Consider the following 24,631-nt stretch of genomic DNA (forward strand, 5'->3'; position numbering starts at 1 on the left):
GGAGGAGGGAAGCACAGGGCACCTCTATTTAGCCATTCTGGAACCTCTCTTCCTCCTTCTTTGCTTTTTCACCCATTTTCAGTGAATGACAATAGTTGTATCCAATTTCACAGAATCAGTCTACTGGTTTACAGTTAGAATGCTTTACCTGTAGTAAACATTCACCAGGAGATAATATTCACATCATTCCTTCTGCTGAAAATGGAGGTGTAAGTATGACCCATCTTTCCAGTGTAGTTGGGAAGTGAGCTGTCCTTCCATTCTGTTCTTTTGTACATCAAACAGATGCAAGAAAATCTCTCCACGCTTAACGTGTAAGGGCTTTGTTAAATGTGTTCATTTATCCTTTGTTAAGGATGTAGCAAAACAATAATCTTGGTATAAGTTATAGTTTTATTGAATCACTGTGACAAAAATCTTAGAGGGAAATCAAATAGAAATAATAAATCAATCAATTAGAAATGAAATCAATCAAACAATTAGAGATAATACTTAAGTCAGCAACTACCTGCACAATGAAAGGCAGGGAAGATGGCCTACTTAAAGACTGGGTTCAAGCTGGGGGTGTGGCTCAGTGGTACAGCATGAGTGAGGCTCTGAATTCCATTTCCAGCACCAATAAATAAATAAATAAATTATAGAAAGCTGTTCCATGAAGACACTGCAACCCAAACAAAGTCTAGCGCTCCAGGAATCCAAGATTAAGAAGGGCTAAGTAAATTTTAAGAAAGTATGTTATTTGAAAGCTCATAAAGCAAAGTGATATAATGTTTTAATATCATATATATAATTATACAACACATTAAAGAGGGGCCTGATTCAGAGAAGGGTAAGGCAATATGACCATAGTATATTTTAAGATTCACACATTTAGAAATCCTTTATTTTTAATGATTACCGCTCTATTGCTATGACTTTGCTTCCTTTCTGGTAAGCCAATTATCTCTTTAATACTCCATGGAGTTTCCCATGTTGAAGCCATTGTGCCAATCCCAAATAAGGGATTGCATCATTACCCCAGGGCAGGCAGGGCAACAACCATGACTAGCACTGCTCTCCTCCCTAAATCCTTGCAGCCTGCAAACCACAAAACTCTTTCTGAATAAATGCAGGTAAGTGTTCTCTGGGAAATAATCAAACCAGATGGTGGGAAAAGAGAGGCAAGGAAGACAGAGAGGTTTGGGGAGTAGAAAAGAAGAGAATAACTTGCAGGACAAAAGATAAAGGATTGGTGAGAGACAAACACTGGGTGAGCCAGACAGGAGTTTTGGGAGTTACAGGATACATTCTTTCTCTACTTGGAATGTTGATTTTGAACAGTTCCAAACATAAAACCAAAACATCTCATTAGCCAAAAGCATAGTCCCTTGATCTCAGACTTGGTCAGATCCCCACCCTTCATTTTAAGACCTCTTGGGAATAACTTTTATTTTTTTTAAGTTACAAAAGTAAATGCTACAGAGGTCAAAGGATAACAAAACTATAAATTATGCCATTCAGCTAACTATACTCAAAAGAGTTGCTGGAAAGGCCACTGGCAAAATCTGTGTTGGAAAGAGAACTTTATTCTGTGGCCAAAGAGCAGGTAGGAAAAACAGTAACTGCAAATTTGGAAGCAGCAATCCCTATCTGTACTTAATACATTATTTTTGCATCACCAGCACTTCTTCCTTCTTTGGATAGAAAAAGAAACAGTTTACTTCCAGGAACCATTTTGCCACCAATCAGATTGCATCACTTTGGCTCTTGGGATGGGCCTGCAACCCAAATCATGTCAATCAACAGGACACAGGCTTCTAGTTCCTTCCTTAGTATATAGATGAACTATGATATCTGATCCAAACCTGGCCAATAAAAATTCTTCCCAGAAGTTTTGCAGGAAAATTGCCTGTCTCCATGTTTCTCTTTGTCACCGTGTGAGGACAGCCTAAAAATAGATTCAACTGGAGGGAAAGCAAATCTATAGAGGCAGAGGAAAAGCAACAGAAACTTGTCATTATTTTAGAACTCAGATAAAGTCTATCTTCTGAATTTCAGTGACATTGTCCAAACATTTACTTTCAAAACTGGTTAGAATAACTAGCTAACTATTTTTGATCCCTTGAAATTCCTTGCATGAATTCCACTATCTTTCAACTTATACCACTACCTACCGGGGAAACATTTTGGTATGGCACCCCTCCAGCATATTATTTCTAGATAGGATGAAATATTGGTCTCTCTTCTTCTCAGGGCTCATGTAAAACTTCCCTGCTCAATTCTAGGAGAAAAGAGAAAGGCCATCCTTTCTCTGTGATGACAGAATTAGCCACTTAGCAAACTAAGTTATTCTTTGGTTTGTCTTTAATACAGACATTTCTAAAGCTGAACTTGGACTCTTCTAATACTTGAGCCCTGAGGCAAGAGAGAATCTAGACTTAAAACAGAAAGCACTGGAACATTTTTTAGGTTTCCTAAACACACAAGTGCATGGGCAACCCCAGCCCCCACACCACAGAGACTGCTAACCAAGAAGGGAGTGGTGGAAAGGGAGCAATATGTTCTACTATTGAATCCATCATAAAAGAATTAGGCAAAGTGGAAGTCTGAGAGATTATATCTTCTTGTAAAGTTTTGTGTTTAAGAAAAAAACAATTCTCCAACGATCTCGATAGCCTTCACTCTTTCCTCTCACCTTTGGTGCCTGCTTCTGTCAGAACTGTCTTCCTAAAATATGGATCAGTATGTAACCCCACACTGCAACAAAACCCTTAGCTTCTGACAATGAGAAAGGAAGTTCATACCCAGCCTAATGTTGGAAGTTCTTCACAACAGGCTCTTTCCACTGCTGCACATACTCCACACTCCACACCTCCAAGGCATCTCATGCTCTGGGGAAACTCATCATTCTCAAAAATCATTTCCTATAGTTTCTATGTCCAGTCTAACTAACTCTGTTTGGAGTTCTCATTTTTCTATTACTCACCTGTTCTTTTGTTTTATCTGACTTTCACTGGGTTTCTCTTAATTACTAGTCAGTTGTGGAAGTCTTATCAATACCCACAGCATTCCCGTACATTCCTGATCATAGCTAATCTTCTTATACTTTAATATTTGCATCACTTCTTATTGATGTCACAGCATTGCAGCAGTCACTACTCTGTCTACAAAACTACAATGCTCCTTCCCCTTCTTCCTTAAAACAGCAATAATTTGTTCCAAGTAACTGCTATAATCTGAATGTCTGTGTTTCCCCAAAATTCATATGCTAAGTTCTGATCCCCAAGATCATGGTATTAGGAGGTATGGCTTTGGGAGGTGATTACATCACAATTGGGATCAATGTTCTTAAAATTAAAAAAAAACAAAAAAAAAACAAATTTTAAACCCGTTTTTCTTCCATCATGTGAGGACACAGCAGGACAACCTTCAAAGAACCAAGATGACAGCCTTGATCAGATTCTGAATGTGCTCACTCCTCAATCATGGACTCCCCAACCCCCAGAACCGTGAGAAATAAAACTTTTGTTGTTTATAAGCAACACTACCCGTGGCATTGTGTTACAGCAGCCCTAACAAACTAAGACAGTAACCAATATGCACACGCTCAGCACAGATGACCTCCTAAGGCAGGTCTTCAATAGGATTACGTAATGATGCTTTAAGCCAGTCTGGCTCCCCTTGGTGAGACTGGCACACCTCTGAGAGTCACCATGCCATCATTCTTACCACCAAGCAAACAATGTTTTTCTGATATTACAGCAGGATTCCCTCGGCATACCTTAAAAAGCTACCTATCTTTCTGTTTAATCACTCTCTTTATTTTCATCATAAAAATAATGAAATTTCACAGTAATATTCTTACACCCAGCTACTTATCATGAGGCTCAGTTCTAAAGACTTAGGGTGGGCAGGTAGGCTGGGAATTATGTATGTAAAAGGGCTTCATGTGAGGACTTTGAATTTCTCTGGGTTAAACCAGAGATTGCTTATGCGAAATATAAACTAGTGGTGCCTTCCTTTCCCTTAGTCCTTATAAGGGGCCCATGAAACCATTTTACTGGAGAAATAAATTCTTAAGATGCACTTAAGGGTCACTATGGTCATTTTCAGCTAAATAAACATCACCTTTATTTCAGCCAATAGTATCCAACTAAGGAAAATTCTTATTATTCTCTTAAAATAATATTTCCTTAAAATATTATCATGCATAGCTTGCACTGGCATTGTGTGTTTGCTATAGGAAATTTATACTATTCTTGAAAGCTGCATCTACCAGACCCAAACACAGAAAATGAGTGTTTTGAGGTTGGCAAGGCAGAGTTCATCTATCCAGCCCCGTCTGTCCAGAATAAATTAGTAATAATTATTTAGAGACTGTCGCTGGTAAAAATACACAGAATAGTATGAATTAGAAAACTGACAACAAAACAATCTAAACATAACCAATTACAGTAATAAATGCAGTCTGTATTTACCACAAACTGGGATTGGGGGCATTTAATCTCAATTGCCTATTTACATGTCTGTCTCTTTACCCAGATTATGGGCTACTTGAGGGTATAAACCATCTTCTATTCTCTGATGTTACTTTATTACCTACCACAGGCTCAATAAACGTTTGTTGAATATAAGAATAAATGAATGAGGAAATAATAAGCCCATATTAATTACAGTATGACAGGAGGTACAAAAGAAAATGTCTAAAAGGTTTTTATTAATTGTAAAGAAAAACACAATTTTTGATGCTCTCAAATTCTACATATTAAAAAAATATATCATAGCTGACTTAACATCCTTATAACCCATTATTTTATTCTGCATTGGACCAGTTATAGTATGTATTCATAAAGAAACTTGGGGTTTTGATGAAGACATGGTACTATATGAATAGTTTGATTAAGTCATCCTTTACAAACTTGTGTCTCATTGTCTTTCTTTTGGGAAAATTTTATCTACAATAAATAGATTATTTACTTGAAAAAAGTATTTTTAAAGTTTTCCACTGAAATGTGTGCTTTTAGGAATCATGGGTCACAAACATCAGAAGTCATGGAGGAAACACAATCAATAAGTAATACGTGAGAGATGACTGAGTAAAACAGAATCCAAGTCCACTGATAACTCATCCACCTATTTCTCCTTGAGAGGGCAGGAGGGAGGGAGAGAGAATGAGAATACAGGAAAACAATACATGTCTTTATTTTTTTATGCCAAATTAGTCTGGGCAAAATATTTGCACATATGTATATTTAACATTTATCTCTCCTCTTCCTGCTTGTCCTACCCCAATGCCCCTCAACACGTTGCTTGCCCATCCTGGTCATGCTGTAAGAATAATGAAACCTAATTTGTATCTGACATACTTTGCATTTTGTAATGATTTCTCAGTAGCATGAGCACACAACTCACCCTATCTTTGTCTTTATAAAGACGACTCAAGAAGGGCAAGAGGATCATGGGGAAATTAGTCAAAGATCTCAGCTGAGTCTATCCTTTTTAAAGATACAGCCACAATACCGATTCAGGTATTTTAGATTCTCCTATGTTTCAGACTTGAGAAAAAATTTCAAATGTGGCAGTTTAAATTCTTAGGTGCAATATAGGGGAGCACACCTCTATTTTAGTTTCAAAGTACTGGAATGGGCACTGTCGTTGACAAGAGTTGATTTTTCTCATTTTTTTTAAATATCAAATACAGTGACATAGCAAAAATACATTGCAATAATAGAAATATAATTTAAGACTGATGTTTAAAAAACTATAGTATAGTATAGTATACATAGTATGTACTGTATAATTATATGCATCTCAAATTTTAAATTGTCTAAAATGAAACTTCTGGTACTCCTTTCAAAATCACTATTTCTTACATTTGTCTCCATCTCAGTTAATGGAAAATCTCTGCTGCTATTCAACACTAACAACTTAAAATCATTCTTCATTTTTTCTTTCTTTTTTTAAAATTCATTTTTATTGTAAACAAATGGGAGGCATCTTGTTTCTCTGTTTGTACATGAGATAAAGGCATATCGTTTTTGTAACCATACATTTACCTGGGGTAAGTTTTCGATTCATTGTTATTTTTTTCTTCCCCCTGACCCCTCGCACCCCTCTTATCCCTCTATGCAGTCCCTCCTTCCTCCATTCTTGCCCCCCTCCCACCCCCCATTATGTATCATCATCCGTATACCAGCAAGATCATTTGTCCTTTAGATTTTTGAGACTGGCTTATCTCACTTAGCATGATATTCTCCAATTTCATCCATTTGCCTACAAATGCCATAATTTTATTATTCTTTATGGCTGAGTAATATTCCATTGTATATATATACCAGTTTCTTTATCCATTCATACATTGAAGGGCATCTAGGTTGGTTCCACATCTGGTTACTGTGAATTGAGCAGCTATGAACATTGTTGTGGCTGTATCTCTGTAATATGCTGATTTTAAATCCTTTGGGTATAGGTCAAGGAGTGGAATAGCTGGGTCAAAGGTGGTTCCATTCCAAGTATTCTAAGGAATCTCCACACTGCTTTCCAGAGAGGCTGCACTAATTTGCAACCCCACCAGCAATGTATGAGTGTACCTTTTTCCCCACATCCTCGCCAACACTTATTGTTGCTAGTATTCTTGATAATTGCTATTCAAATTGGGGTGAGATGGAATCTTAGGGTAGTTTTTTTTTTTTCCCTTAGAGTAGTTTTGATTTGCATTTTTCTTATTACTAGAGATGTCGAACATTTTTTCTTATATCTGTTGATTGATTGTAGATCTTCTGTGAAGTGTCTGTTCACTTCCTTAGCCCATTTGTTGATTGGGTTATTTGTATTCTTGGTGTGGAGATTTTTGAGTTCTTTATATATTCTGGAAATTAGCGCTCTTTCTGAAGTATGAGTGGCAAATATTTTCTCCCACTCCGTAGGTTCTCTCTTCCCATTGCTGATAGTTTCCTTTGCTGAGAGAAAGCTTTTTAGTTTGAATCTATCCCAGTTACTGATTCTTGCTTTTATTTCTTGTGCTATGGGAGTCCTGTTAAGGAAGTCTGATTCTAAGCCAACGAGTTGGCTACTCTTTCTTCTATATAAGATGCAGTGTCTCTGGTCTGATTTCAAGGTCCTTGATCCATTTTGAGTTGAGTTTTGTGCAGGGTGAGAGATAGGGGTTTAGTTTCATTCTGTTGCATATGGATTTCCAGTTTTCCCAGCACCATTTGTTGAAGAGGCTATCTTTTCTCCATTGCATATTTTTGGCACCTTTGTCTAGTATGAGAAAATTGTTTTTATTTGGGTTTGTGTCCATGTCCTCTATTCTGTACCATTGATGTACCTGTCTATTTTGGTGCCAATACCATGCCGTTTTTGTTACTATTGCTTTGTAGTATAGTTGAAGTTCTCATATTGCGATAGCCCCTGCTTCACTCTTTTTGCTAAGGACTGCTTTTGCTATTCTACGTTTCTTATTCTTCCAGATGATTTTCATGACTGCTTGTTCTGTTTCTGTAAGATACGTCATTGGGATTTTAATTAGAATTGCATTGCATCTGTGTAGCACTTTTGGTAGTATGGCCATTTTGATAATATTAGTTCTGCCTATCCAAGAACATGGGAGATCTTTCCATCTTCTAAGATTTTCTTTCTTTCTTTAGTGTTCTGTAGTTCTCATTGTAGAGGTCTTTCACAACTTTTGTTAGATTGATTCCCAAGTGTCTTATTTTTTTCGAGGCTATTGTGAATGGGGTACTTTTCCTAACTTCTCTTTCTGAAGATTCATCACTTATGTATAAAAATGCATTGGATTTATGAGCATTGATCTTATCCTGCTACTTTACTGAATTCACTTATGAGTTCTAAAAGTTTTCTGGTGAAATTTCCTGGTTCCTCTGAATATATAATCATGTCAACAGCAAATAGGGCTAGTTTGAGTTCTTCTTTTCCTATTCATATCCCTTTAATTTCCGTGGTCTGTCTAACTGCTCTGGCTAGAGTTTTGAGGACAATGTTGAATAGAAGTGGTGAAAGAGGGCATCCCTGCCTTGTTCCAGTTTTTAGGGGGAATGCTTTCAGTTTTTCACCATTTAGAATGATATTGGCCATGGGCTTAGCATAGATGGCCTTTACAATATTAAGAAATGTTCCCTCTATCCCTATTTTTTCTAGTGTTTTAAGCATGAAGGGGTGCTGTATTTTATCATGCTTTTTCTGCATCTATCAAAATAATCATGTGATTCTTGACTTTAAGTCTGTTGATATGGTGAATTACATTTATTGATTTCCAAATGTTGAACCAACCTTGCATCCCTGGGATAAAACCCACTTGATCGTGGTGCACTATCTTTTTAATATATTTTTTGGAGTGATTTGCTAAGATTTTTTTGAGAATTTTTGCATCAATGTTCATTAAGGATATTGGTCTGAAGTTTTCTTTCCTTGATGTATCTCTGTCTGGTTTAGGTATCAGGGTTATATTGGCTTCATAGAATGAGTTTGGTATCAGGGTTCCCTCTTCTATTTCATGAAATACTTTGGGAAGTATTGGAATGAGCTCTTCTTTAAAGGTTTTGTAGAACTCGGCTGAGAACCCATCTGGTCCTGGACTTTTCTTTGTTGGTAGGCTTTTGATGACTTCTTCTATTTCATTGCTTGAAATTGATGTATTTAAATTGTGTATGTCCTCCTGGTTCAGTTTAGGTAATTCATATGTCTCTAGAAACCTGTTGATGTCTTCAAGATTTTCTATTTTGTTGGAGTGTAGATTTTCAAAATAGCTTCTAATTATGTTTTTTTTATTTCAATCGTGTCTATTGTGATATTTCCTTGTTCATTCTCAATTTTAATAATTTGGGTTTTCTCTCTCTTTCTCTTTGTTAGTGTGGCTAAAGGTTTATCAATTTTGTTTATTTTTTCAAAGAACCAACTTTATTTTGTCAATTTTTTTGATAGTTTCTTTTGTTTCAATTTCATTGATCTCAGCTCTGATTTTAACTATTTCCTGTCTTCTACTACTTTTGGTGTTGCTCTGTTCTTCTTGTCATTTTTTTTTTTTTTAAACAGCAAATTTGAACTTGAACTTAATGGTACCAGACCCTATCATGAAACACTTTATTTTGCTTGACAACCATCTACATTCCAGTCATGTGGTAGACATAGTTAAGCAGAGAAATTCCTCTTCGTTATATTACAAGAAATATAGTAAGTAAAACTGCTGTATAAATGAAAGAAAACTGGTTTTTAATGTAATACTCGACTATCATGAGAATTTGATAATTGTTTGGAGGACCAACAAATGTAAGAATTTGAGATTTCAGTGAGGCAAATATGCCGGATTCCTGGGGTTTCTGCTGAGCTCTGGTGAGCGCAGAAAAGTTTATGGAGCCACAGGGGTTACCAGAGAAACCTGGAGAGGGATGTAAACCTGCCCCTTCCCTTTCTCCTCTGCCACCCACGCAGGTCTCTTTGTAAAGAGTAACCCTCAGTGGAGACCACAGTGATATGGCAGCAATTGAATCTGATGACAGACTTCTCAACAGCCATGAGGCGGGGAATGGTATGTCCAAGGCTTTGACAAAACACTTCACACACACAAAATTCAATTTTCTTTCTTTTTTTTTTTTTCATTTTTAAAAACTGGTAATATGAACCTTTAATTTGCATCATGATTTACAGTTCCTAGGCATATTCCATATAGGTATTTTTTATTCTGAATCACATATCATTCTTATAAAATAGGTAGCTATTTTCTTTACAGGTGATACAGCAAGGCAGAGGCTAGAACTTATATATGGTGTTCCACAGACTTTACTAAGGCAATTTTGTAGCAATATGGGCTGCCTAAAATTTGAACAATTGTAAATTCTACTCATCTGGTTCAAAGTCCTATTGCTAGTGGAAAAACAATAAAATGTGATTTTCAATCTGATTAATATCTAAAAATAAAGGTAAAATAAAGACATTTACAAATAAGTAATTACTAAGTGCTGAATACCAACAGTCTTTCACTCAAGAAACTTCTTTTTAAGATAGTACATAAAGAACTAAAATAATCCCGTGAACAATTTGTGAAATGTACGAAGAAATAGCTGGCTCTGAACAGAGAAATATAGAGAAAAATGGATTATAATGCAGTAACATAAACCATTTTTTCAGTTAAAAAAAACAGAAAATTAATATCCTCAGTAAATCTGCAAGTAGATCAGGTATAGAAATGATCTTGGAGAGAACCAATAGGAGTTCACTCATAAAGGACTAAAATCAATGCCCCACCCTATTGATTACATACAGTAACATGATTTGACTATTCATATCTTCAGTAGAATCCAGGAGACTCTTGTCCAGCGAAAAACATTACTGTTCTCTACAAACCTTCCTCAGAGAAGCACTAACTCCTTCCATTGAAAGCATCAACAGAACCAACATTGCTGAACTCAGGCCTCGTTACCTTACCCTTGCTTTGCTGTTTCCACCAATTCTAAACTATGATATCTAAATTCTTTCTATCCAAGGAGGTCCCCAAAATAAAAGATCTCCTTAAAAGTAACTTCAAATTAACAAAATCTGGTGTTGTTTTTCCTCTCTTGTATACTACCACAGCTGTGCAGGTGGTATTCTCCGTAACATGGTATAGTTCTATTCTACCAACATGATGCACAATAACTGGGTAGCTGGCAATCAACAGTAATTAATATGTTCTAAGGTAAAAATGTTCATCCTCAGATCATAGGAATTCACATTGACTGAGGTCCTTCTGAGCGATGACCACCATGATTGACCCTGAGTAACCCTGACTGGTTTCTGCTGCACAGGTTCCCCAGCATACTATAATTAAACAAAACCCTCAGAGTGGTGTGCATGGCTGTTATGGTTTAGACATGAGGTGTTCCCCCAAAAATCATATGTGAGACAATGACAAGAATGTGCAGAGGTGAAGCGATTAGGTTATGCAAGCATTAACCTAAACAGTGGATCAATCTGATTAATGGATTGGTGGTAACTGTAGGAAGGTAGAAGGTAGCTGGTGGAAATAGGTCACTGGAGTGTGCTAACTTTACATTTTTACATTTTGTCTGTGGTGAGTGGAGCTCTCCCTGCTTCATGGAAGCCATGAGCCAAGAAGCTTTCCTAGGCCATGGCCTTCTGCCATAATCTTCTGCATCACCTCAGGCATAGAGATATGAAGTCAGCCAACCATGGACTAAACTTCTAAAACCATGGACCAAAGTAAGCGATTCCTCCTCTAAAGTGTTCTTTTCAGGTATTTTGGTCACAGCAACAAAAACCAGAATAACACGGGTGATACAACCGGACTGTGACACCAGAAGTGCCAGGAATGTGTCTGAAGTCTGATGTTAGTTTAAGGTAAACCAGGTACATTCCAGCTTGAGTAAAATAACTTCTGTCCTGCCCACTCACCACACCGCCTCCTTCTGACCCAATCTGAGAGATCTACTGGTCTTGTTGTCACCTAGGACCACACTTCTGTCAGTCCCCAGTAGATCATGCTCTGTGCAATTCTGGATCTGTTTGCCTTTCTCGTATTTCAGGGGACACTGGGATCAGTTTTGGGAGGGCGAACAGAGTTGTCCCAGGAAAATAAATTCATATAGTGGGAAGAGGGTAAAATAAACATTGTTCAAATTTGAATGTTATTTTGTTAAACATACAGTTCTATGGTGGTAATCAAACATAGAAATTGATGTATGTTTTCTAAATTTGTAGAAAAGAAAGAAATGGAATAAGAAGACAAACTAAATGAACGCAAGACAGAAAACTAAAAAAACGGAAAAACTGATATAAACAAGACCTTCAAAATAAGTAATGGAACAGAATCCAAATACCCATAAAAAATCAATGTACTAGATTAAATTTCATAATGAAAATATGAAGCTATTTTCACTGAATCTTTCGTTTTGATTCTACTCATATACCTTTCAGAAAAGACAGTCAACACACAGGAAGACACACATTCTAACATGCATATACACACAAAAACAAGACAGCAAGGCAGAAGGTAACCAGAGACCTGCTGTAGCAGCATTAATATTAGGCATATTATACTTTGAAGCAAAAACAAATCATTAATAAAGGTAAACAAGGTCACACAGCTTAGCATATGCACTGAATAATATAATGTTTAAAGACATAAGGCACATATTAACACACCTACAATGTGAAACTGATCTATTTGTCCTGTACTAGGAAAATTTAAAACATGTCTCTCAGAAAGATGATATGTTAAGAAGACATATCAAGGAGAAACAAAATAAGGGAATATTCAGATACAATGAGCAGCAAAATTGCCAAAATTGATGTAATGGATGTATAGACTTCTATACCCCACAACTGAAGAACATGCATCCTTTTTAAACATATTGGGAATAATTATATTTCCAAAGCAAATTTTAAACTCCAAATAATACAAATAGGCTAAAATCTTTATCCAAAACACAATTAATTTAGAAATCTATAATAAAAATGCATTCTTAGAAAGTCAAGTGTGTTTGTGTGTGTATGTATTGTTTCTAGCCGGGCATGGTGGGGCACATGTGAGATCTCAGGTAACCTGGAAGCTGAGGCAGGAGGATCACAAATGTTGAACCACACTTCCCAACTTAGGAAGATCCTGTCTTAACATTAAAAATAAAGAGGTATGGGTATGTAGCTCATTCATAGAACACTCCTGGATTGAATTGTCAGGACTGAAAAAACCTAACTTCTATATTACATGTGATTTTAAAACATACAATAAATATTACAAAAATCTTAAAGGAAGAGGTAAGAAAGGAAGGAAGGAAGGAAGGAAGGAAGGAAGGAAGGAAGGAAGGAAGGAAGGAAGGAAGGAAGGAAGGAAGGAAAGAAGGCAAGCAACACAAAACCTTCTTTATTAAAGACATTTAAGAGGTGGAGTTTTATCTCCTTGAGGGCAGATAAGACTTAGTTATATAACTCCAAATAACAGTCTAGAAAGTGAAATACATTACATTACCAGGGAAAAACCCCGAAGATAATGCCATACCTAAGTAACAAGGTTAACATCATCACATCATCACAGATAAGTGAGATTGACAACATGTGCCTTCTGGTATGACAACAAGGACAAATGACCTTTGGAATTCTCCCTCCAAACTCATAACTTCAGTGCAATCATGAGAAAAGATCTGCAAAATCTAAACTGAGGGACATTCTTAAAAAAAAAAAAAAAAAAAAAAACCTGACCAGCACTCTTCAAAATTGTCAAGTCATAAAACACAAGGGAGAAACTTAACAGAGTTCAGATTGTACAAATTCAGATTGTAAAGAGACATTACAATTAAATGCAATGTGCATATCCTGAAAGGGATATGAAGTGGAAAAATTGCTAGCATCCAATTAAAGACTGTAGTTTAGTTAATAGTGTTATGCAAGTGTTAAATTCTTAATTATGCAAATGTACCGTTGTCCTGTGAGATGCTAAAATTGGAGGAACCGGGTTAGGTGTATATGGAAACTTTCTGTATTCTCTTTTCTACATTCTGTAAATCCAAAGTTCTTCCAAATTTTAAATTGCTTTTGAAAAGGCAAACTGCCTAACCCAGGCAAGTAGATAGTGGCCTAATAACACAATCAACTGCCTAAAAAGAATTGGAAAAGAAAGAGTAAAAGAACACAAAGGAGGAAAGAAATCCTTTTTTTCTTTTCACAACCCAAATGATTTTTTGCATAAATCCAAAATAATTCCCAGAACAATTATTATAAGGAATAAAAGAGCTTAACAACTTTGCCAGATAAAAGATCAACACGAAAAAATTGCATTTCTATACACCAGTAATATACAATTAGCAAACATAGTTTTCAAAAAGAGATGCTTAGCAACAATTCATTAGTAATCTAGAAATAAATCTAAATAATTGATGTTCAACATCTTCATAAATAAAATTTTCAATTTTATATTTAGATATAAAAGAAGACCCCAATAAATGAAGAAGTGTAAAATTATCAAGGATAATAAGAACCATTATTATTATCTAAAGAATATATTGAAAGTCAAAGTAGTCAAAATGTTCCACCCCAAAAAAGAAATGAGGTTAGGCTTCCCCTACCATAAGCATTTATGAAGTAAAAACTAATTAAAACAGTGTCATTCAATTAAGATTCACATAAACTATCAAAGGAAAAGAATTGAGTGCAGAACAGATCAGATCATAGGAAGAAATCTGGCTTTGCACCTCTTGGTCAATCAGTGTTGATGGGATGCTCCTAGACACCCTAAAGAAAAGTTACAGACCACAAACAAAAACCAATTCAGTGGAACACGGATGTAAATGTGAAAGGGAAAAATTTAGGTAACCAAACAGAAAAATGAAAACTAGACAATAGAGGTGACCAGACATTTCAGAGAAAAAGAAACAAGAATGACCAATAATAAATATGAAAATTTTGCAGCCCCTTTAGTAACCAAGAAAATGAATTCAACTAGATGATAAGATACAATTTCATATTACTAGAAATTTTAAAAAGACATATCTAACATTGGTAAGAATGGAGTACAACAAATTTTTGTGTCTTTTTGGTAAATGTGTAAACTGGTCACTTTTAAAATAACTAAAGTTTACCTAATAAAGTCAAAAATATAAGTATCTTAAGACTGCAGTCTAACTATTCTTAGATACAGACAAATTTTCTTGCATTTGTACACAGGAGAATTGGAAATAAGCCAAATGTTCTCCAAAGTAGAAGAGAGACAGAAAAGGTTGATTAGTTATACAGAGGAACATTAGACATCAAGGAAAACAAGTGACCTAAACTATGTGCATCAACATGAACTAATTTTAAAAACATAATGCTATTAGGGTTTTTTTGTTTTGAAATATGAATAAAGTCACCCAAATATCATGTAATATAAATCCACCGATACATATTCTAAAACAGGCTAACAATAAAATGTGTATCATAGAACAGTACACTGGAAAATACACACATTTAAAACTATAGAAAAAATCAGGGAAATAGGTGAAGAATTTAGGACAATGATTCTATTTGCAGACACAAGGGTAATCAGGGAGAAGCATGAAAAGGGGACCTCAAAATTACTGGAAGGATCACTTTTCTAAAGTTGAGTCACATTCTGGGTAAAGCTGTGTCACACATTACTTATGACATGCAGGAATGATAGTCTAATTTTTATTATTTAATAATGTACAATATACACACATAAATATGTACACACATATATTATGCTTCCTTTCTATAACACAACCATTTAGGTGAGAAGTTGTCACATGGGCCCTCCTGGTACTGATCTGTGGGAAATGGAACTCAGGAAAAAAGCACAAGAAACTGCTAATATTCTAGCAACCACCATTGTCTCTGAGCAAGAAGTCTCTGTCTTCTGCTAATGTCCATGAAACTTTGGTGGACACAACTACTACTTTGCAAGTAGGGCAAAATCTTAGATCCTACACAATTTTTAACAAGACTATGAGATCTTGTTTATGAAAAGTAAATAAGAGGATGCTTTAACATGGTAGAAAATCCCCCTCAGAGGTATAAGGAAAAGTTAGTTTTAGCATTTGCTTAGTTACAAAATGTAAATGAGATCTAGTGCTGCTAGCTCACGTCCCTGGCCTCTCTTTCCTTATCTGTGGGATGAAGGGATGAATAACACTGTCTTCTGAAGATGGTTAGCCTAGCTCCTATTTCTGGAAGTCTAAAATCATAGATGTAAGGAAAAAAAATAATATGAAATGTAGTCACTGAAAGAAGAAATGTGAAAAATAGTATGTAAATGCCAAAGATAAAAATTGTGATGACAGCAAGTACAAAGTTTATTTCATCAATACTGAAATATTTATCTGTATTGTATGATAAAATAAAAATTCTCTTTTAACTTGTATATCAAAGAGAAAAATAAAGGACCCTGCAACAAAGTTCAAGTAAAATATTTTCATGATACACAAATGCTACTGAAGTGAAAAATCTTCTATAAGACCACCCAACCTTGACAAGTGTATTCATATGGGATTTGAAGAGTAATATTTGTATGACATGCAGTAGGTGGTCTTTTGCGTGGGTGAAACATTCCAGCTGACTTTGGTTCACGGATGCTGCTAGGAGAATTACGATGAATTCCAACCTAAGGCCTAATGTTAACTTAAACTTCAAATTCTGCTTTCAGAACTGTATTCCTTCTTTGTGATGAAATATTCAAAATTCTTAGTCCCGTGTGTGTGTACCATATATATGTATCATGTATCACTATGTACCACGTATCACTAGGTGTATCTAGATAATATATACCCAAATACAGCTTTTCCTTTTAGTAACTCTCTTATTGATTTGTCTGTCGGGAAGCTCAAAGTTAAATTATTAGCACTAATGTTAATTTAGGTTTTCTGGCACAACTACATTCCTTTATATAGACTTTAATTCTCCATTCCTTATTTTAAATAATTTCATACTTTACACACTTTTTACCAAAAATTAACACAAGTCACTTTAGAAATACAACAGTAATAACCGTATATGTGTATTTAAGTTTCTTCTCATTTTAAATGAAGACCAAATGAAATAGAGCATAAATAAGGTGGTAACTTTCTTGGATCATCAAAAAATCAAAACAAAAAGTGGCATTTAAAATCACATCAAGGAAGAAATCTGAAAGACAATAGTTGTTAAGTTCTGTTGGAATTCCAAGGCAAATATGCTAACTTACTTGCATATGTCATCTTCTGGGTCTTCCAGCCCAAATCTTTCATCAAATGTAAGCTGTATCCACACATTTTCCTCCACTGCTACTAATCTCCATACCAAGACCATATTTCTTGGGTAAGTATGAGGAAACCTTGGGCTGTGAATACTCCCATTTGTAGACACAGTAATAATTCTCTCATGCTGGGGATTTTGTACTCCTAAAGGAAAAACATAGAGATAGACATACTTTTAAAACAGACATTTCGAAAATTATAGGTTTCAAAATAAGTGTTTTTCACTATTCACATTTTAACCCAAACAAGTGTTCAGTACACTTATAAACAATATAAAACAAGCACCCCTCTTTTCAAAACTCATCCAAAAAAAGAGTTATTTCAATATTATTAAATAAAATCCTATGTATATAGTAAATTTATCTTTTTAAATCTAATTACTGAAATGTCAATAACCACTTCCCTGGAATCCAAAAATCACAATGAAGCTGAGTTAAGATTTAAATCACCAAGAAATTATCAAATATAAACCATATTACAATAAAAATAAGCTTTATATACTTTTGATTTTTAAAATGCAAACAATGATTAATGTATCCTAGTTGTAAAATAGCTGCAGAGCTATTGGGAATTAGTAATTTAAAAGTTTGCATTAATAATAAATGTGAGAAAATATGAACTAGTTGAAGAAAAAGAAATGTGAGGATAAAAGAGGCAGAAATGAAAGAACTATTTCCTTTTCTTATTGATCTATTAAATGTCAATCAGCACACCACACCACATGCCATTTAAAGGTTTTTTTTTTTTACCTGATCCTTACGCATTCACATCAACTAGAACTACTAAATGAACTTCAAATGTAAAATGAGGTCAAATTATGATCTTTACTTGTTGTTATTAGGGAAATAATAAGCACTAATCAAAGATATTTAAAATATAGGAAATTTTGCAGAACATCTCAGAGCCTTAATATACTCACATGAATTTTGAATTTTTCAGGGGATAGTGAGAAATAGCTTCCAAGATTATTAGGCCTACATTATTTTTACATCTTGAATTATTTTCCATCCACTAAATTATGTTGTTAACAACATCTTTCCTTTGATTAGAATGTTGGGGAAAGAATTCAGGGGAAGGGTAAATTAACATTGCTGAAATAAATGGGTTTTTATACCCACCTATTTGACAGTCAATAAGTGAAAATTCTTAATGGATATTAGTCAAATGAGCAGTCATTCTCTAACTAAAAAAAAAAAAAAAAAAAAAAAAAAAAAAACACAAGAAGTAAGACAGCTATTGTCTTCAGGCCATGAAAGTACATTTAAGAAGACTACACGCTAATAATAATAATTGTGATAGAACTTTTAAACTATCCTTCATTCAATTTGCAGTGCGATTTTATAAACTTTTAAAACCCTAAACTGCACCCCAAACACATAATGGGGTGTTTATTCATTTCTTCTGTTCCTTCAAACTGCAATGCATATAATGAAATATTCACAACAAGATATCTAACAGTCAATATTCTGGGTCAAAATTTATACACTCATAATTTCATAAGAACAGATTTCACCACAGCAATTCTGCGCTCATTTTCATGGCTTAGAGATATACTGCACAACACTGAACATTGTGTTTGCAGTTAGGTTATAGAGAGATAAGAATATTATTATTCCTTTCCCCCTCTCCCAACATCCAATGTCATATTTATATTTACTTAACAGAAATAGGATAAAACTCTTTTAACTCATTTCCTCTCATTCTTTCCCTTCAAACTTCAATACAAATTTAGTAAGGTCTATTAAACTGTCGTATTTTACCCTCCACGTTTTTCTTCTTTGTTTCTATTATAGTTTTCTCCCCTTTCCTCTTTTCAGTTGCTTTCATTTGCCATGACTTAATTCCCTTTTAACGAATGAATTTCCTAGTTCTCTGTTTCCCTACTCAGTATCTTAAGCTTACTAATTGCACACCAGACATTACACTTCCTAAGCGATAGGAGGAAATCTAAGATGATCCCCAACATTCCTCATCTCTCAATAAACCTCTCCCTGGAGTGGGCAACCCATGGGCTATTGCTCCCACGAACTGGTTAGTTGACTTTAACTCAATCAAGAGGCAGGTGATTTAAGTGGGCCTAATCTAATCGAGTGAGCCCATAAAGGAAGTTGGGTCCTTCTTAAACTCAGAGAAGTCAGAGCATGAGGGAGAGTCAAAAGGAGAGAGAGTTTTTGTTGCTGGTTTTGAAAATGGAGGAGGCTATGTGGCAAGGGATGTGAGAAGCTTCTAGAAGCTAAGGGTAGACTGACAAGGAAGGAGGACCTCAGTCCTAAAACACCTGCCATCTCAAAGAACCTAGACACACATTCTTTTCAAAGCCTCTAGAAATGAGCCTCGTCTGGTTGATACTTTGATTTTAGTCTCCTGAAACCCTGAGCAAGAACGCAGTCACAAGAGGCCTTCACCTCTGATGTGTGGACAGGAGAATTAACAAAGGCAATTTTAAGCTGCAAAAGTTGTGATAATATCTTCTGTAGTATTAGAAAACAAATACCCATTCTATTGTTGTGGAAAGCTGCTTAGATTGAAAGTATTTCTTTGTGTTCCAATCTCCAGCAATAATTACAGTAATTACACCCACTTTTCTTTTGGTATTCATGCTAGGCAAAATATGTTAACATTATTTCACATTGATAAATGACTCTGAGAAACTGCTTGAATTTAAGAGACTTCATGTCAAAAGTCATGAACTACCTAGAAGGTAAGGTTAAGAAATGACCTGTTTTATCCTTACACAACTCAAAACTATTTTAACAAGCTGTATTTGTGACTTTTAAATTACATAATCTAATGCTGCCTTTCTTCTCAATGTCTAAATTTTCTTGAGCAGTAAGCAATTTTTTTAGTAACATGTTCCCTCTCACTAGATGCTAATACAATTTTACTGTTGACAATAAGAATTTATATGAAATTGTCATTACTTCTATGCTCACAATTTAGCACCAGTATATCTTCTAACACAGAAGTGAGATGGATTCTCCACATACTGACAAACTGTAACATTACTAAGGAAATTATGATCATTAACTATTAAAATTAAATTCTTTAACTTTCTGTACAATTTCCTTTAAAAACAAGGTCTTGCCAGGTGTGGTGGCACATATCTACAATCCCAGCAGCCTCTCGGGAGGCTAAGGCAGCAGGATCACTAGTTTAAAGCCAGCCTCTACAATCTAATAAGGACCTCTGCCTCTTAGTGAGCTCCTGTCTCAAAATTTTAAAAAGGGGGCTGGGGATGTGCTCAGTGGTAAAACACCCCTGGGTTCAATCTCCGGTATAAAAAAAGAAAAAGAAAAAAAAAGAGCTATCATTCTCTTAGTCCCTCATATTTGAGGGACTAATAATATCTACTCACTGAGCCCCAAAACAAATGACTTAGCTTCACAAACAACTGTGTTCATTCTTTCATATACAATCTAGAAAACTATCTGAATTCTATTTTTATACCTTCAATAAAAACTGCTCATAGCTAAAATGTATATACTTAAATTTGTGTTTACATCTTTTTTTTCCTTATAATTCATAACTTCATTTGACTATAATTAAACATAATTTAAAGACTTGAGAATCTAACTTCTATCTGTGGTTTAAAAGCAAATGTAAATTTTCTTTTCAGTTAAATTGCTGCTCCCAAAAAATTCACCTCAACATGCAATGAGGTTTGCCACCAAATACATGTGATCTGCACATGACTGTCAATGTTTTATGTAAATTTCAAGCAACTAGGGCCTGTAATCAAGAAGACAAAGAGGGAAAGAAGAAGCAACAAACATGAAGTTCGACCAAAATAAGACGCTGAACTTAACAGTTCTGTTGTTTTAATCGTCATCTTTTCAAACTTGTACGCGGTATATTTGTGACTACTCAACGTACTAAGGAAATAAGACCCATTTGTAGTCAAATCACTGAAACATTGACAACGTGATCCTTGCAGTGTATACTGAAAACAATTTATTCTTATATTTACAAGAATAAATCTTGTACAACTTAGAGATTATAAAAGGAAAATATATGTAAACACTAAATTCTGGAAATTATAATTATGCACAAAGTCATATTATGTGGTCCAACCCTTCTCAAGGTAGGAATAATGAACATTAAAATGAAAGAAAATATATTAAAAAGGAAAACAAAAGTGATTAATAATGTAAATACTATAAATAGTTCATTATACATCTATATACACATACACATACAATTCAATTATAGAGACATAATACACTCTGTATGTATTAAATAACAGCAATTAAAATCATAACAATTCCAAAATGTTTGCCTTACATGACACATGGTTTACACATTTAAATACTTATTTATTATGGCTGAAAGAGAGTAATAGTAAGAGATTTATAAAAAGAAATAAAAATTATAATACTTCAAGATGCTATACTATTAGAAAAGATAACACTAAAAAAGAAGATTCCAGACAACATAACTCATAAAGAAGATAAAGCATTCAAGTTTGTCTGTATTCTAATATTTTAAGTTGACCTAGCAGAAAAGTGTAGAAATGAGAACGTGGCAAAAAAGAAACAGGTCTCCAATCTTGGTTTAGTTTTGCAATTTTAATAATTCTGCTTCTGTTTCACAAAGGCGAAACTAACAGCCTGTCACCCATAAGCCGGTGGACTTCACGTATGTCTGGTGAGGTTTTGATGTGTTCATTTCCAAATATATGCTGTTTTTCTTTTTTCACCTCTCCTCTTCTTTTTCTTTTCTTTTTTTTTTTTTTTTTTTCTGGTGCTGGTGATTGAACCCAGGGTTTCTTTACCATTGAGCTACATCACCAGGCCTTTATAATTTTTAATTTTGAGATGGGACCTTGCTTAGTTGCTTAGGGTCTCACTCAGTTGCTGAGGGTGGCCTTGAACTTATAATCCTCCTGCCTCAGCCTTCTGAGAGTCAGTGGGAAAAAATGTGTGTCCTTGGAGACTTGTATCTCCGGACAGCACTTTCCCCAACCAAGCCAAGGTTTCTGACATGTTCTCTTTTTTAACTGTGATAGGGATTGAACCCAAGGAGCTCTCTACTAGTCCAATGTTTGCAATTATGTAAAAAGCATTTCATTAATAGCCACTGTATCTTATTCTTCATTTTAAAAGCTGGTTAAAATCATAAGGCACACACACACATACACACAAACACACAGGAACTAGTTCCTTTTTGTCCAGAAAATCCAGAGGAATTTCATCCTAACCATATTTTCTACAGAAGCAAGATACACTTGAACTCTAAACTGACAAATCTCTCTCCCATCAATTCAATCTCTATAGAAGTAACCTATCAGAATGCTTAATACTTTTGATTCTAATTATTAATACAAAAGTAAGATAATATAATGGACAGAAAACTCAGACTCTAGTTTTGTTTTATTATGGGTTCAATCTACCATTTCCCGTATCTTTAACACAACATCAAAATAAAACAAAAACAATCAACAAACCAAGCTTTGTTTACCTCAAAACTACTTCCAAATTCCAAGAAGGGACTGCCATATTAAGTAAACCACAAAAACTAACAATCATTTGGGATATGTCCAATTGAGGTTCTCGAACTTATTCCAGATGATAGTCATTTCTGCTCCTAGAACCTGCGTGGCAACAACTATCCAGGAGCTTAGAACATCAAAAAATAAAGCCCTGTCCTCTTAATGTGATCACTTCTAGGTCTGCAATTTAGTACCATTCCTAGACCGCACATACTGGTGACATAATATTCAACTAACAAAAACCGGTTCAAATGTGAGCTTCTTCCATACACAATCACTGATTCCCACTTATATTCCTTTAACGTAATGTATATTTTAATTATGATGCACGTGTTCACTTTTTTTCTTTTCTAACGCTATGACTTCCAGGTGGCAAATTGTTTTTACTGACATCCATAACTAGTATCCAGCTCTGTAACTGGCACCTGGCACTACCTAACACATAGATAGTATAAGGAAACTTGATACCCTGGTGCATGGCAGAAAACAATTTTACATTTATTTTAACATTTCATCTTCTATTCCTCAGTTTCCAGAGACTGTACAGAATAAAAATAAGAAGATCTGACAATGACTGCCCCCCCCAATTAAAGTCCTTTAATTCACATTTGATACCCTACTCCAAGTTCATTTGTTATAATCTACACATACATTACAGCTGAAGGTGACAGGTCATAGAGTACTCATTACTAAGACTTTCCATTTTCTTATTAAGCTTGCTTATTTGTAAAATTGGAACATGCTCTATAATTTATCACACTCAGAGAAATGCTACAATTACAGTAATTATTTTACTCAAACTGAAGTATGAATTGGTGAATGACAAAATCTGTTATTTTAGGCAGGTCACCCGATATCTTAGTTTATTTTGTATCAAATGGAAATAATCAGAGATTTGCCTAAAACTTCAAAAGATATGATAACTGTACAAAATAAAAATAATTACAAAGCAGTTTATAAATGAAGGAGAAACACGGTCCATCAAATTCTAATTTCAACAGAATGAGAGTGAAAATGTACCACAAATATCCAGTTTCCTGATGCCCTTGAACACAAGAATGTTATGTAAAACATAATGCAAAACTGGATTATGAAAATTTCTATCTCACAAAGATCAAAACGATTAAGCAAGTAGCAGTGATTTTTTAGGCAATGATTTAAAAGTCCTGCTTTCTTTCTATAGGCTGATTTAAGAGGGAGGAAAAGAAGCAAATTTGTAGAAGTTTTACTGTTTCCTGATGCTAACATTAAAAAAAAAAGAAGTAGTAGTAGTCATGGCATTCTCCTGACTATAATAAAAAGTGTAAGAATTAAACCATTATTCTCTTCTCAGTCTATGGAAATAGTGGTGAATGTGTTCGGGAAGTGCATGGAAACCTTCCTATGTGCACTAGGAAAAGTTAAAATACTGAGTCTTTCCCCAGGGTCCCTCATCATTACTATGAAGCAACTCTGGATAAAGGTGGAACTGACCCTACCCAGAAGTATACTGGGAAATCAACACAAGCCCATTTTCCTTGTTGCATGGATCACTCTTAACGGGCAGATCAGAGTGAACTCAATAGCCATTTTTCAACACTTGGAGACCAGACAATTTTGGGTGTAGAAGTGAGACTCAGAACTATGGTAGTCATTTAGCCTGATAAAAGTCTGATAAAAAAATAAAAGTTAATGCAAAAAAGTGAGTAGATATATCATTGTACAAAAAAGTTGAGCTAAATCACACAATAAACTTAGCCCCTCTCTGGGCATCTCAGGTACTTTAATAAATAAATCACTTTTACTATTTAAGGTAGTTAACAGTTACAATTTGTTATAACTGAAATCAAAATCTTTCTGTAGTGGAAGTGTTTGGGTTTGCCTGGTAGAGCACTGGTTTAAATCTGTTTCCCTGATGTGATTACTGTTCACATCCACTTTCACACTCAAAAAGGCCTGACCTTACATCATAAAAGACCCATCAAATAAGAGCTATAAAATTCTTCTTGTATTGAGACATATGATTTAGAAATGGTCAGGGCTTGACAGCATGGTATTTTAAGCTTCTGACTAATCGTAAAAATAACCCATTTTGGTTTTATACAATGGGGTGCCTTTAAAATGAATGCTCAACTGTGGAAGAAAAACTGACAATAGTGTTCGTACCTATTATGGCACAGGATAAATAGCCAAGGATATAAACACAATCTCTTTAAGGCCTTTACACCAATTAGTAATGAATATAATTGCATACTCATATAATCACACACCCTAATATTGTGAAACATGTTTAGGCAATGCTGTTATTTTCTTTCTCTGTTAAGTTGTACCTTACTTAGACACCACGAAGAGGCCAAACCAGAATATAGAAGAGAGATAATTTAGGAGTAGTCCACGTTACAAAAAAAAAAAAAAAATTCACTTTAAAAATTAGTGAATCAACTCT

At 34.8% G+C, this 24,631-nt stretch overlaps 1 protein-coding gene across 3 annotated transcripts in view; it reads right to left on the reverse strand.

Moving 5' to 3' along the window:
• PDGFC (platelet derived growth factor C) overlaps positions 1–24,631 on the reverse strand; it is a 207,514-nt gene that overhangs the window by 79,081 nt on the left and 103,802 nt on the right. For all 3 annotated transcript variants that reach the window (XM_079153535.1, XM_079153534.1, XM_079153536.1), the window contains one exon: positions 16,667–16,862. In XM_079153535.1, the coding sequence (XP_079009661.1) occupies positions 16,667–16,862 (196 nt within the window). The remainder of the gene's footprint in view (positions 1–16,666; positions 16,863–24,631) is intronic.

The sequence above is a fragment of the Sciurus vulgaris genome, assembly GCF_902686455.1.
Source record: "Sciurus vulgaris genome assembly, chromosome: 9".
Taxonomy (NCBI): Eukaryota; Metazoa; Chordata; class Mammalia; order Rodentia; family Sciuridae; genus Sciurus; species Sciurus vulgaris.